This window comes from Dermacentor variabilis, chromosome 6 (assembly GCF_050947875.1).
Source record: "Dermacentor variabilis isolate Ectoservices chromosome 6, ASM5094787v1, whole genome shotgun sequence".
Taxonomy (NCBI): Eukaryota; Metazoa; Arthropoda; class Arachnida; order Ixodida; family Ixodidae; genus Dermacentor; species Dermacentor variabilis.
The window spans coordinates 113,722,201-113,737,499 of NC_134573.1; the positions used below are offsets into that span (position 1 = coordinate 113,722,201).

Consider the following 15,299-nt stretch of genomic DNA (forward strand, 5'->3'; position numbering starts at 1 on the left):
CGAGAGCGACGCTGTAGCAGGATACGCCCCATGGCGCCACAAGAGTGTTCAGCGTCTGTGGATATCAGTTTGATAATTTTCGAGGTACTCCTCATTAATGTGACTATCGTATTTATAAGAAAACATAACAGTTTTTACTTGTAAGAGTACTTAATACGTATAACCTGCCTCAGTGATAGTTAAATCATGCAGCACAGTATTTGGCAACCCTGGGTTTTGTGCTCTCGTGCAGCAATACCAGGCGCAGTTTCGTCCATTAGCGAGGTGAATACTCGTTCTAACGCATGCGCAGCATATTGACGTACTGACCTGCTGATGGGCTGCCTAACAAATGACATGTAGAAACTAATTTTGAAGGGACACTTGTCACCATATTAATAGAGTGAGTTACCAAACCACTTCAACTACTAGGATGGCCGAGAATACTTTCCTCGCAACATATATTCGCGGATGTAACGTTGAAGAGCACGCGCCGTATATATTCATGACTAGGAGGTACATGTTTATTTTTACTGTCTCTCTATCCTTCAAGGTGGAAACATTAAAAAGGGTACAAGTTGAAAAGCTTTCAAAATGTTTTTTTTTTTTTGCTCCCACAACTGGTATACGACTTAACTCACCAGGAAGAGCGTCGCCTTGGATGCGACAATCGAAGATACACCTGTATATTCTGACTGGAAGCTATGTTTAAGAGTTAATAGCTTCGCGAGTTCCTCGTTTTAACTCGACATTGCCGCGACGGGTTTACATTCTTAGAAGCATATAAATGGATCCGGCAAAATCTCTAACATTGCTACGACCATGCTGATACGTGCCTGAAACGTTGACGGCATACATATTGTCGGCGCCGTTCACAACAACCGTGCGGATGTACTGTGACAGGCTTCCTTTCTTCCTTCATTTACTTTGTTTTCTTTTTTTTTACATGGAACTTCAAAATTGGTTTGGCATATTAAGTGAGTGTCTATTTGCGCAACCATAGTGTCGCCGTCGTTGTCATCGCTATCGTCGACAGAACCGCCTCCTCCACCGCAGCTTCACCGTCAACATAGGACGAAGAAAAGATAAACTTCTCTAGTCACCGAGCCTGGGGAGCGAAGTCGTGTCCCTGCGGCAATGCGCAGGTGGGATCCGGGCCCGCTATCTCCTGATCTGCAGCTCTACATTTGCAGTTGGCAATTTGGGCGAGTGTGCGCGCGCCATCTCCGGAGACTGTTACGGCATCTTCCGGCGGTCGCTTTGGAGCGCTACAGAGGCACCCAGAGACCGTCGAGAAAGAGCGCTCCGACTACGTTCGCCTGGTTTTCCATGAGAAGCCATTCCTTGCCTCATAACAAACGTTTTCCTTCGGCAAGTTGGTGCGACTTGGAAAACGTGATTTTAGGGCGCTAAATAGGCACACGCGAGAGAGAAAGACACACAGACTCACAAAGCGCCAATTGTGCAAACTTGTTTATTAAAATAGAAGCTGGGGCACGGTAATTAAGAAGGCACATTGATAAACTATAGTAAAGCAAGAAACTGATGGCGTGCATTTACGTTGGACAATTCGAGCCGGTAAGGCCCGTAAAGAGATATTGCAAGCCTCTCTAATTGCACTGTTCCCTAAGTTGACAGTACTGCGTATACATGCAATGGTGGCTTAATATGGCGTCGCCCTACTAAGCCTGAAAGCGCGTGATCGAATTCTTGCCGTGGCGGCCACATTATGACGGCGGTGAAATGCAAGAACGCCCGTTGTAGCGTGCGTTGGCTGCACGTTAAAGAACCCCAGGGGGTCAAAATTAAGTGGAGCTCCCCACTATACGGCGTGCCTCATTAAAGAAGCATGGTGTTTTTTTTTTTGTCTCAATTATCAACTCCACAGGCAGTTACCACCATTGATGCGATGTTTATTGCGTAAAACGCATTTATCGGACCCACTCAGGAATGTATGAGAGGGGGTCCCATAAATGCATTTTACGCTATAAACATCGTATCCAGTGGGTTTAACTGCCTGTAGATTTGATTACTCAAACCTTTTGTTAACAGTGATTAGATTACCTGGTTTAGTCAATAATGTTACTAAGTCTAACGGTACCAAGCGCCGTTATGAGAAGGTACGGGACAACTATAGTTAGTAACAACAATGGCCTTATTGCTTTTGAAAGTTGTGTGATAACCAATCAGCGTCCTACGCGTGTTGCCGCCTTTACTACAATGTCATTGGTGCCGTTCCCCAGCATCCTAGTGCAATACGCACTGAACGCGCACACAGGCAGACATAATTCAAGGTATCGGCCCGCAAGCGGCAAATATGGCAATACTTAGTAGTACTCGGGCCGGAGCTCGATTTTCCGGGCAGCATGACAGCCGGATGACGTGATTATCTCGCACATGAAGAATATTATCTGACGTTATTATCTCGCACATGAATTTGAACACCCTCGCCTCATTGTCGGCGATGCGCCGTCTGGTATTCCTACGCAGCTCTTTCTGGTTGACACAGAGACATCGCTATACACTCGGCCGGCGAACAAGGTGGCCGCTGAAGGTTTGGTGATCCTTTGTGATCAACGTTTCACCTCGCTGTCTTTCGGGTATCTGTAGGAAAAATATCCAGCGCGTGGCTTTTGGTGCATGAACCGTCAGCGTCTATCAACTCCGGTAGAGAGCCGGGGGCAGCGCTTAGTAGGTTCCCAGTGGTCAATATCGACGTGTGGGCACAGCGCAATATACAATGACTGAAGGAAGAACACAACACAGGCGCTGTGTTCTTCCTTCAGACCTCGTCTTTCGCGCTGTGCGCACGTGTCGACATTTAATCACCAGCACGCCCAAGCTTCCACCTTCCCAGTGATCAGCCGTTCTCGACTACGAAAGGTTGACGTTGACCGCATGAAAAAGAAGGATTATTTTAAAATTCTTTTTTTTTTTTGCTACGTGTAGCGAGGGGCGCTGAAGAAAGAATGGAAAGTTCCAGCCCAAAGGTGTTACATGGTAACCAGGGAAGCAAAGGTACTTCAGTGAAGCGGATTTCAGTTCAAAACCAAACCGACGAATAAAGCTCATAAAGTGAAGAAGGCTTGATGTTTAAAAGACAACACTGAAAGATTACCACGCAAAACATAGAGGTTAGAACAGTTTCCGTGAAGACGGGTGCTCAGTTACATTGAACGAAGCATGAAGCAAACTTCCCTAATGTAGTTTTTTTATCGTTGCAGAGTGACACCTACCACGACAAGAAGGGGGCAAGCTTGTGAATATCGATCGGTCCGCGCGCGCCCCTGGGAAAAGCCACGGGTGTGTGCGGCACCGGCGTGGCCTCGAAACTGTTTAGAAATTGGTAGTCGAAGGAGACCTGTCACGTTTCATTGACATCCGCTGCCGTTCTTGTGGCAGGCCGCGCAACGGACTTTCGTTGCAGCAGTGTTACTTCCTGCAGGCGTATCTAGCCTTGCGAAAGTGACCGTCGGATGGATGGATGGATGCTATAGGCGTCCCCTTTGAAACAGGGCGGTGGCTCGCACCACCAATCTCTCGATTGCTTCGCGCGAACGAAAACCTATAAAACGCAGTAGTATTATCTAAAGCCCACCCCACTACTTCACGTAACAACAATACTCTGTATGACAAAGAACTTGAACCCGGAGTGCAACACATGCCGGCAGGTTATGTAAAGTCACGTCCACCCTAACGGATCAACGTTGCCGCTCCAACATCCTTGAACAACTCTTGGAGGAGCCGGAGCACCTCTCTCCTAAATATCAGTTGTTCTCGCGGGTACAAAATGCCACTTCCACTTGAGTTCGGGGCCATCTGGCGCTTAAATGCATTTATTACATATGACGCTCTGCGCCAAGGGTTGACAAAGTGCTTAACTTCGAACGGGTAGTGGATCTTTCTTGATGTAGGCCTGGAGCCAACAAAAAAAGCAAGAACAAACGTGTGCGTTCGGTCAGATAACGTAACCAGTGCTATGTACAAAACCAATAACACTCTCTGACATGTTCACCTTGTGTCCCCGTCACCACTGCTTTTTATAACGAGATACGAAAGATAACGGTATGCGCATACCGTGACCTTTCGCATTTCCCGATAAATGCAGTGGCGACCAACCTGCTCATGGTAGCCTTGTAGTAGAGTGGCTCTCTAGACCATGTAATATGGGAGGATGCTGGCTCCCGAGGGCCCAAGGAAAAGATTGACAGTAGAGAAGCCCGGGAGGCATTGCTCCAGGGCGAAGCTGAAGACGACCAGCATCGAGCAATCCACCTGGCCTGAGAGGCCGTGAAGACTCACCGTCCTGAACCCACGGAGACTGGATTGTCCCCCCCCCCTACCTGCGTGTAGGGTAAGAGGTGGGCACCACAGCTCGGTGGAATAATATTGTTTTCAATCAAAATCGAGTGTTTCATGCGAACAATGACAATAATCTCTTCGGGGAGGGGGGGGGGGGTGAACGGTGAGCGTCGCCTTACTGATACCGGGGACTTCCCACAGAGTCTTGACTAATCGCAGCCACTCACGTGTTCTTTCCACGTCTACCACGCGCCCCACGTACACACCCTTTCGCTTTCCGAATCCTTAACTATATCGTATTCTTTAGCCCCATTCACATCGACGAAGGCTGGTTCCCAGCCGCACCATTACTAAAATTGTTACATATATGGGCGTTTCGCTCAACTTCATCTGTATTTGATGAAGTCCACGCCGAAAAACAACAATGTATGTTTCTATTACATAGCCGTATGGTGGAAGCTCGCTATTGTACGAATTGTAAGAAACATGCGAGGTCTTTGCGCAGCTAACTAATAGAAAAGGAGAGTACACTTACATGTGAGTGATGTTGCGAAGTGGAGTGAAGAGAGCTGGGGAGCATGTTCGAAACACGTTGTTTCTCAGGTTCCTGTGGGACATAAAGACAGATAGATAAAAGTGTATTTATTGGAAAACTTTGATGAACATGCCCGCAGCATTCGTGTAGACGTCATGTACACGGAAAACGGAAACAATTCGTTCAAGCGAACTTTTGGGCCCCGCTATTATGTTCGCAGCTGTCGTCATTATAGCCTGTTTTGCTTTTTAGACCACACATTTTCTTTTTTTTATGTTGCCTGTGGAAGATAGCGTAAGTCTAGTCCCTGAGCTGAATCACTGAAAGAGCAGATATTACTCGCACGAGCAATGAAAATTCCTAACCGACTAACCAACAAAAAGATTTGTAATTTACTATTCAATTATTTACCTTACGGCTCAAACCGCAATTTATGAACTGTAGCTGGTGAGCTCCCAAGGCGTTTCCACTTGGAATGAATTTTCAGAACGATTGCGGCTTCGAGAAAGTCATTCAGAAAGTGTGTGACAATATAACTAGGCGTTCCAAACACTTTTGTGCTTCAATTCATGAAATGATGGTGTCTCAAGAAAAAGTAAGTGTAACAGCATGCATATTTACCGCAACTTTCACGGCGCATATCGCGAACACGTGCAATCCTTAGAATCCATTTCAAGTAGGAGTGCCTCACAATTTCACCAGCTACAATTCGTAAATGACAATATCTGCCGCAAAGTAAATAAATGGAAATTAATTAGTCCTTTTTGGCTGATTATTTGATTACCCATTTCGTTTTCTGTGGCAAGCAGTATCCGGCGCTTTCACTATGCAAGTCGAGGACTAAAAATACAGTTTTCGTCACTGAAGAACTTAAAAAATGACCAGCGCTTCCCCTACCGGAACATGGGAGGAAGCGAAACTTGTCCTGCGTGCGCTTGGCTTTCGTCACGCTTAAGTAGCCCGCGGGTAACGGTGCCGGATTGTTTCGGCATCCCGCTCCCTCAGCTCAGGATCTTGTTCTCGCTGCTGTCGGATAGCCTTGGCTCGGGCGGCTCTAACGGCTGGACTGGCGCGGTGACCGCGAACCCTTTCACGGGCGAGTTCTCGCTGCCACTAGTCGAAGGCGGCCAGTTCCTCAGGGGAACGCACAACGCGTGTGACTGTCCCATCCGTTTTCCGAGAATAAATTGATCAGAAACGAAAGTGGCGCAGCGCACACAAAAGCCTTTCCTGCCCTTTCCCTCCCCGGCGGAAGCGGTACGACTCTGATTGGTTGTACGCGTGGCGTGAGCACGCGCCCATGCAGCTGAAATTTTCGCTAATGACTCCCCTTCCAGCGCCGGCGCAGCTGTCCACTCATGAAACCGTCCTTTCCTGCAGCTGCTCTGCTCTGGGAGCAACTAGATTGTAAGCCAACGTAAGCAAATTGTAAGCCAATACAAGCTTCACTTGAATATTTTCATGCTCCAAAGAAAATCTTCGTACACGTGTCCTCGTTCACTAAGTTAGGCAGTATACAGACATTATTGGCTAAAATGGCGCAATACAGGTGAAGAAGGACCACGCATGAGCAAAGCATCACAGTGACAAAATTTATAGGAACTGATTAGAAAGTTTGCAACAAGGGCGCACTCCGTGAAACTGTATCATCATCATCTTCATCAGCTTATTCTTATATCCAGTGCAGGATGAAGGCTCCAAGCGGTCTCCAATTACCCCTGTCTTGTGATGACCGATTCCAACTTACACCTGCAAATTTCCTACCTTCATCACCGCGCTTAATTTTCTGCCGTCCTCTACTGCGATTGCCTTCCCTTGGCACTCAATCTGCTATTCTAATGATCCACCGGTTATCTGCCCTTCGCATTGAATGGCCTGCCAAGCTCAATTCATTTCTCTAAAATGTCAACAAGAATATTATTTTTTTTTAAATTATGGAGTTTTACGTGCCCAAACCAGTTTCTGATTATGAGGCACGCCGTAGTGGTGCACTCCGGAAATTTCGACCACCTGGGGTTCTTTAACGTGCACCTAAATTTAAGTACACGGGTGTTTTCGCATTTCGCCCCCATCGAAATGCGGCCGCCGTGGGCGGGATTCGATCCCGCGACCTCGTGCTCAGCAGCCCAACACCATAGACACTGAGCAACCACGGCGGGTAACAAGAATATCGGCTATCCCCGTTTGCTCTCTGATCCACACCGCTCATTCATGTCTCTTAATGTTGCCCTTAACATTTCGCGCTCGTTGCGGTAATTAACTTATTCTCGAGCGTCTTTGCCAGCCTCCAAGTTTTTGAGCGATCTGGTAGCAACGGTCGAAGGCAATGATTGTACACTTTGTATATATGCCTTAGAACTAAACGTCCACTAACATCAACTAACAACGTGTAGTGCAGTACACTTTTCGCCGACAGTGGTAAGCTCCCAGCCAGGACTTGGTATTGCCTGCCGTATGCAGTCTAACGCGTAGTCATCGTTCTGCAAATTTTTTTTTCTTGATCCATGTGATTTACTGACCTCGGTGAACGTACTCCTGCTTAGACTCGGTAAACCGTTTACCGCCGATGAAGTAGTTTCAGAGGACCCACACATTACATTAGTCCCATTCAGTTCTTAGTAAGCAAGGCCGTTGCGCAACGTTCCTTGAGCGTCAACTGCGATGCAAAACGGCGCTCGGTCGCCGCAGGTGCCCACATGCATTTGCAAAGCTCGGTCGCCCCTTGACGGGAAGTAAGAGGTCGGCGGATTATAATATATATAATGACTATCAGGTATTCCGTACCGAAACTACGATCTGATTACCAGGCATTGACGGATTACGGATTAGTTCTGACTACTTGCGGTTCCCTAACGCGCACACAATGCACGATGCACAGTCGTGCTTGCATTTTGCACCCGCCGAAATGTAGCCACTGCGGCCCGGTGTTTGAGCCCGCGACTTCGTGCTTAGCAGCGCACCGCCATAGCCGCTAATCCGCTAGGCCAGTCAAGATATTTGCGCAGCGGCTGAAAACTGCCGGTATACGCCAAGCGAACACGTCTGCCGCCTATATTAAGCGAACGGTGGTGGTTATAAGCTCACATCGACGCCACTTTTCACAAGGTTTTGAAACGCGCTTCAAGTGCATCACATACCGATGCTGTGTTTAAGGTACCACACAAGGATTTGACGGTGCGTCATTAAAAAGCCACGTAGAAGAAATCCAAAGCCCAAGAAAGTGATAAGATGAACTTGCTAGTGATGCATTTTGAGACCTATATTATTTGAAAAGCACGCGTACAGGTAAGCAGGCAGGCAGCGCTGTTCATGTCCGCTCTCTCTTTCATTCTATGTTCCCGCACTCCACGTCTTAATTGCCTCAGTTTGTCGTCGACTGCGACAGCTCAAGCGCGACAAGATGTGTGTTTGATAAGCTGGCTGCTGCCAGTGCAAGAATAAAATTTGAGTTTGTAATAAACCTTCTTGTGTCCCATACAATTAAGTACGAACATTCGATAGTGTTTCAGATCTTTTTCTGTGTATCAAATATGATGTGAGAACACCACTCTTCTATACAGGAGCTACAAACTACTAAATTGACGGTATTGCTGCAGACGTATGTCTTTCAGACTCGAAAGCTTATGATTCCAAAATGCCTCGAGCGGCCAGTCGCGCGGCAATTTTGTGTGCATTTTCTCATTGACACCTTTAATCAAATTTAATATTTGGAAGTTGTAGAATTAATTAATACTAATGATGTTTCTGGCGGAATTAACAAAAATACACTGAATATCTCCAAGCGACAGCAAACAACATTACCTTTGTTCTGTCTAGCTACGTAGCATTTGCATACTTTTAGATCTTGGTGCATGATAGTTGGGACATCCCGTATGCTGAGTAATGAATAGGTTGAATGCGTACCTAAGGTTAATAAAAGATTGATAAGATTAATTTCGGTAAAATTATTTAGCCTATATTGTACTCCTTAAACCTAACGAAGGGCAAGGAAGCGCAATGGTGATTTATTACGATGGTATTGCTCAAGCGTAATGAGCATTACATTAGGGTAATTAAGACTAGTGAGGCTAAATAAAGTTATTTTGGTTAAATTTATTAGCATAACCAAAATTAGTGTTGAGTTAACCAAAACTAATGAAGACTAATTAAAGGACCTGAAGATTAATTAAACCTAATTTCGTTTGAATACCAATAAATTACTTAAGGCTAATCACGATTTATTAAGACTAATGAGGATACCATATAGGTCTGATTAAGAATAAGTGACAATAATTTACTTGAGATTATTTACCTCAATTAAATACATAATAAAATAATTGGGAATAATTGGAAAATTATTGCTAAGGTAACAATACAGAAATGAAGGAAAACGTCGCCATCATAGGAGCAGACGCGCTCGGATACGCAGGAGACGTATGCGCACAAGGCGAGCCACTGAAAAGAATGCTTACGCACTACCTGGCAACTCCTAGGGAAAAGTTTCTGCGGGAAGCTTTTTTTTTTCCATGATAGCTATACTAAGTCGTGGCGGTGGGACGACCTCAGTGAGTTTATTGGTTGAAACGCGCTGCCAGGATGACAAGGGAAGCACGGAGACAAACATGAAACGAGTTTGGAATGCCTTTAATTTCGCGGTTATACATGAGCACACACACACACACAAAAAAAGGAAAACGCAGAACATGCAATACTGGTCATGTTTCGAAGATTATTCCCTGCTTTGTGAACACAGTCATAATTGCAGGTACACATCCGCCCCCCTTACAGAGCATTGAAAAACACACGTGACGACTAAGGTTACGTTTAAAAGCTCCATCAGCATTCTCTGCGTTTAATTTGTCGTGCAGTCCCTGCGTCTCTCGTAAGCTCGGCACCACTGAAAGTAGCAGTTCTTGGTGTAGCCTACTTCCGGACAGCGTTATATATAGGTTACATAGACTTTGATGCCCTGTCAGACCATCAGTATCCAAGTGTTCGTAGTTTCTATAGGGTAGGATTAAAGGCTTCAAGTTATGCTTCAAATACCATACAGTTACGCGAGGTGTCATGTAGGCATGTTTTTTTTTTTTGTAGAAAATATATCGGAGTGAGGATGATGGAAATACTAATGAAGGTGCTTAGGCTACGAGTGTGCAGCCCTGTACGCGGGCTTCACCTCAGCGCACACATGCACGTGACAAGAGCTACGCTTATTCCAACAAAAGTAATGAAGATAGGTTAAATTCTCACAGCGATTCGATGTTGGTGAGGGGCCAAAACATATCGTCAGCCATGGCGTCGATCTTGTTGCCTTCCAGGTCCCTGCGAGAAGCAATCTAAACGTCAATTATAAAGTAATAGAAGTGGTTTATTGTTTTCAAGGAAATGGTAAGTTTTGATACTACAATAGGCATTAGAAATGCGCAGTTCCGAACTGCAAAAAAAAATAATTTTTGTTAGTAAATTTCATTGTTATTTTTACGAAATGTAAGTTTCTTTTCCTTTGTACAATTTTCATCAACTCCGTTCTGCGCACAGGATGTCACGGTATATGTGCTTCACTGTAATGGTTAATTTCTAATGTTCCGATCCATACGCAGGGTGGCCGCACTATTACATAAAAAAAGTAAAGAGGACAACATGCTGGGATGACAACGTCACCTCGTCTTGATCGCGTTTTACACTTTTACGTACTGTGTACCATGAGACGGCTTTTGAAAGTGACGGTAAATTGTGCCCGTGTTAAATGACTTACAGCGTTCGAAGGCTTCCTAATGCAGTGAAGGCCCCGGTCAGGTCAGCCAGCTTGTTGTAAGCCAGGTTCCTATGCGCAAGGAATAAACAACACGGTTCTTAATTCTCCGCACAATAAAATATGAAAGATATGTTACGGGACGAGGTGAGGAATGGGTGGACATGGGAGACTGGTTCCCAAAAGTGCCACCTCGACGGTGCGGCCGCGTAGCCTGCTGTAGTTGTGTGGGAAGCAGAGGAAGAAATCGTGTCTCACGAACAAAATGCGGTATTGAAAACCACTTGCATGTACACATGCTAGAGAACAACACGAACATTCTAGTGAAATTCCAGTACCGTGCCACGTAGGTTCCGAGGACATTTGAATATTTGAGGACATTTGTTCCGAGGACATTTGACCACAGCTCATGGTAGTCTTATAGGCCATTTTCTTTCTAGTAATGTTTTATAATTGCTTATTGTAGAACCTGGTTATAATGAACAGGCTTATGTGCTCAAATAATTCGATACATCAGGCCAACTCGGGATACCAGAAATCGCCTTCGAATGAGCTTTCGTGGGGTGTCTGTCATATACGGATTAGTGATGTGCATGACAGAAAGAAAGCCAGGAGATAATTATATTTATCGAAAACCAAACTACGCCTATTAGGGAGTAATTTGTGCCTCTGCCTCTAAGTGCTCCTCAGGATCACTAATAATGGCGTTCTCAATTCGCGAGATTGCAGTTACAGACCTGTTCCAGGCCGCTTTCAGAAATTTGGGGCACATATTATACTGGCGCAGAGAACGTAGCGCAGAAGTGCGTCATAAACTGGCGGGAAAGGCGGTTCTTCTGTTAGCAGCGGCAACTCCACGTTCGGTATGTCCAACGTCCAATGCATAACGAAGATTACATAAGTATTGGACAGTGAGTTTCGCGTGTCCGATATCTAGAATAATTCATTTTAAGCGGATTTGTTAAAGCAGACATTGCTTGCACTTGGTTCTCACTGCCTGGTCGCCTGCCAAAACACCATCTGCTATATCGGTACCCTGGCCCTTGCGCTATGGCGACCGCCTCCCCCCCCCCCCCCCCCGACCATGACTAGCGCCAAAATGACGAGCGCCAACGAGTCCAATTTGGGCCTGGCTTGTCTCGTGAGCTTCGGTGCCAAAAATAACGCTAAACTATTTCACATCTATCCGATGTCAGAGAGACGCTATTTCATACCAATAATCATTGAACTGCATACAAGTAAACGTGTTCAGAGAAGTCTTTGAGCAGCGGCAGGCGTACGTCTAAGGACACTTTTCTCCACAGATGCAGCAAACCAGAGTACGCTTTGCAAATGTATCTGTATGCTAAACACTGCACGTCTTGCCTGTTTGCCTGTGAAATAATCGCACATACTTGCGTCACCAACAGTATAGTTTCTGTTTATCAAGTCAATTTGCATCCGTGGCGCACGGGCACCCGTGCACTCTCTTAAGACAAGGGACTGCGATACTTCCTACAGGATTTTGTCCTCAGTGGAGCTGGGGTCATATTACACGGCCACTAACGAGTTTTAATAGAAACTATTCGAGGCGTATTAGGCGCTCTTTGGTTGTGCGAGCACAAAAATGTCGCTTGTACTGGTACCTAAATCTATTATTGCGTGATGTTGTTTTAATTAAAAAAGAACTGTTGAAAAAACCTTTGTGCAAGAAACTGACTAAATTTCTAAAAGCACAGTGCACTCGTCAAACATAGCGATGCCGGCAGCTGCGCTGACAACTGTGCGCTTACCCATGTTTTGGCGTAAGGCATGACAAGGCTACTGACTTTTCCTGTTCTTGCTGTAATCGAGTGCCCTAACGGCAACATTTTGTGCTAGGAGATCTCGCAAGCCATCCTTGCTACAGATTCCCGGAAATACCTTTCAACCGGCGAAGTCATGCCCAGCTGCCAAGCAAGGCGGGGCGCAACACGACGCACATGCGGTCAACTTCACAGTCAACAAGAAAAAGAGATGGCGCCTATGTGAACAATAAAGGGGGAGGGGGTCGAGAGTTTAGGGCAGCTGCGAGCAAAAACTGTGATCGAGTAGTGTTTATATCGCTCTATTATACTACCCAAATTGTTGTAATCAAGTGGAAAGGGCAGTTTACTGCAGGAAGCTTTTTTTTTTTCAGCTGTGTCCCAAGCTGTATGGAACTGAAGTTGCTTCCATTAGCCGTAAAAGGAGATCGCCGAGCTGCCTTCGCCAAAACTTCCATCAAACTCCCTTCGCAGGAGGGTAACAGCGTGATACTTATTGCATCTCACTCGATAAGAAAGGCGCAGGAGTTAAAGGAGTCCTGAACCACTCATCGGGCTTGGTGAAGTGACATACACTGTTAAAAAAAAGCTAAAATTACAGGAACATCCTACGGAACCACAGCTGCACGAACGCCGTACCTGCCGCGTCCTGTAACGGGCTTCAACGGCTCCGAACCCATTTAACAATGGGATCCTATTTCAGGGTATGATAAGCGGTTATGTTTAGCGTGACTGAAGTGGTGAGTGCCGTTATTGTCTGCGATTGCCAGGAAGCCCATCCTATATACGTTTCGCTAATGCAGCATTAAAACTTCAATCGGACTAACTTTTTGCTCGGAACTTGCGCGACGACGCCACCACGCGGAAGAACACGGCCAGGCGCACGCAGACATGGTTTCTGTGGCGGTTTTCGAAGTGCGGACAGCGGCGGCTTCGTCCCGGGTTTCGTCATTTGCTGCGTTTTTCGCTGCTGCAAAGTCCAACCGTGCAGCATTGTGGATTGTCCGGCTCCCGTCAAACGATTGCGCGGTAAGTAGGTCTGAATAAGTAGACTTTAATTCTTTGTTGCGTCAGAAAGCTTTTCGTCTACACTGATCCACCGCCTGCCCGTGCGCCTACTTTTTTATATGGCTCGCTTACTTGCTACAGGCTAATATTCTAGACCTCATGCGAGTGCTTTTGTGACGTTCAGCCGTCGCCACTCTTTCTGTGCTTGCAACTGAACGGCGTAGCTTGCTCTATCGCGCCTAGGAATTTAAGATTTACCGCGGAATCACGTTCTGGTGCTTGCTTGTCACTTCGTATAGCCGCTCTCAAGGCCGATTTATATAGTTGATGTGCCTGTGCGGTAGTGATTTGCATAGTGTGTCGCGGCGCTAGTTTGCATCGGCTTTGACGGCGTGCTCATGTCTCCTGCGTGTTCCTTACAAGTGCTAATAATATGCAGCTTCAGTTGGGCGTCCACGAGGTCGTGCGTACATAGCGAAGCGCGCGAGGACGAAACGGCAGTAGTTGGCCGGATGCGAAAGTTGAGAAGATGATTGATGACCTGCATTGATTTATGATGCCGGAAGCGTGCTACTCAGCGCGGCCGTACGTCGGCTTCTGAAACTGTGTAGCCGATATCAGGCGCCACGAAGTCAAACCACAAGCCGGAGTAATATCTTCAGCCGGAGCCATGTGGAAAAATGCGCTCTCGTGGATACGCGGGCACACGCGAGAACGTCCCGCAAAAGCACCAGAGCCCGTAGCGTACGCTACGCATGCACAGCGCAGCTTCTGAAAAGCTGCGGGCGCACGCAATAGAACGTGCGTGCTCCTGCGTACTGGGCATGCGCTCTGTCGCTTCCGCGGGTTTCCTGCGTATACGCAGAGCTACTCCGGACGCCCAACTAAAACCGTCGAATAACGCGCGAAAGCACGGCCAGAGATGCCATCCGCGTCGTATGCAGCAGCGCCCCGGCGTTAGATTATGCGCCGCTGCCCAGGACGCGTTCGACTAACGGTGGAAAGAAATTCACAAGTCAGCTGCTGTTATCAGAGCACGATTATCTTTAGTTGGGGCATCGCATATCTTTTCCAACTCTGCCGGCAAACGAGGCGCTGGGAAGACAGCGCAGCTTCGACGAAAACATTACTCGTAGCCGCGCGCCAGTCGGCACGGATCAGGTATCTTGTTTATCTGTTTTTCTTGTTTATCCTGATAGAAGAAGGAGAAGAAGAAACTTTAGTAAAGAATAGTCCGGCAGTTCTTGATGTGGTGGCCTCAGGTGACGGCTCGAAGTTCTTGGACTCGAGCGGCATCTTTGGCTTGCCGGACGGCCCAGAGCTGGTCTGCCAGCTCTGAACTTCTGATAGCCGCCTCCCAGCGGCGGCGACGCCTACAGAGAAGGTCCCCAGCGGCTCCCGCATCCGGGGCGGCGTCGGGAAGAACGGAGCTCGAGCCTTCTCCTACTCTGGCAACAGCCGTGATTCTGGACGCGTCGCCAACGGAGCTGCTTTGATTACCGTTGTTGCCGGCACACTCCCTGAGCATGTGTCGCAGCGTTGCTCTGTGTCCGCATGTTTTACACGCGTCTGTTCGATAAAAACTCGGATAGCAGTGGTGTAAGATAGCGGGGCTAGGGTAGGTGTGTGTCTGGAGCAAGCGTAATGTTACGGCCTCGTTCCTGTTCAATTTATCGTGCGGTGGCGGGAATGTGCGTCTTTCGAGTCTGTAGTGTTGGGTGAGGTCTCTGAACGTGGTTAGGCGATCGCCCCACGCCCAGTGTGTTTCTTGTTGCTGTGTTTCTGTTGTAGTGTCCCGATCCGGCAGATCCGATGCCCCGCTCTCGGGGGCGGAGGCGGCCTCATAATCAGCGGCGGCTCGGCGTGTGAGACCTCGAGCCGTGGCGTGGGCCGCCTCGTTTCCCGCGAGCGGAACATCGGTGTGTGCCGGGGTCCAGAGGAGGAAGACCGTAGAATTTTG

At 47.2% G+C, this 15,299-nt stretch overlaps 1 protein-coding gene across 2 annotated transcripts in view; it reads right to left on the bottom strand.

Moving 5' to 3' along the window:
• The window catches only part of LOC142585057 (uncharacterized), a 210,338-nt gene that overhangs the window by 20,462 nt on the left and 174,577 nt on the right, over positions 1-15,299 (bottom strand). For both annotated transcript variants that reach the window (XM_075695516.1, XM_075695515.1), the window contains exons 13-15: positions 10,551-10,619; positions 10,046-10,117; positions 4,817-4,888 (exon numbers count right to left, since the gene is read on the bottom strand). In XM_075695516.1, the coding sequence (XP_075551631.1) occupies positions 4,817-4,888; positions 10,046-10,117; positions 10,551-10,619 (213 nt within the window). The remainder of the gene's footprint in view (positions 1-4,816; positions 4,889-10,045; positions 10,118-10,550; positions 10,620-15,299) is intronic.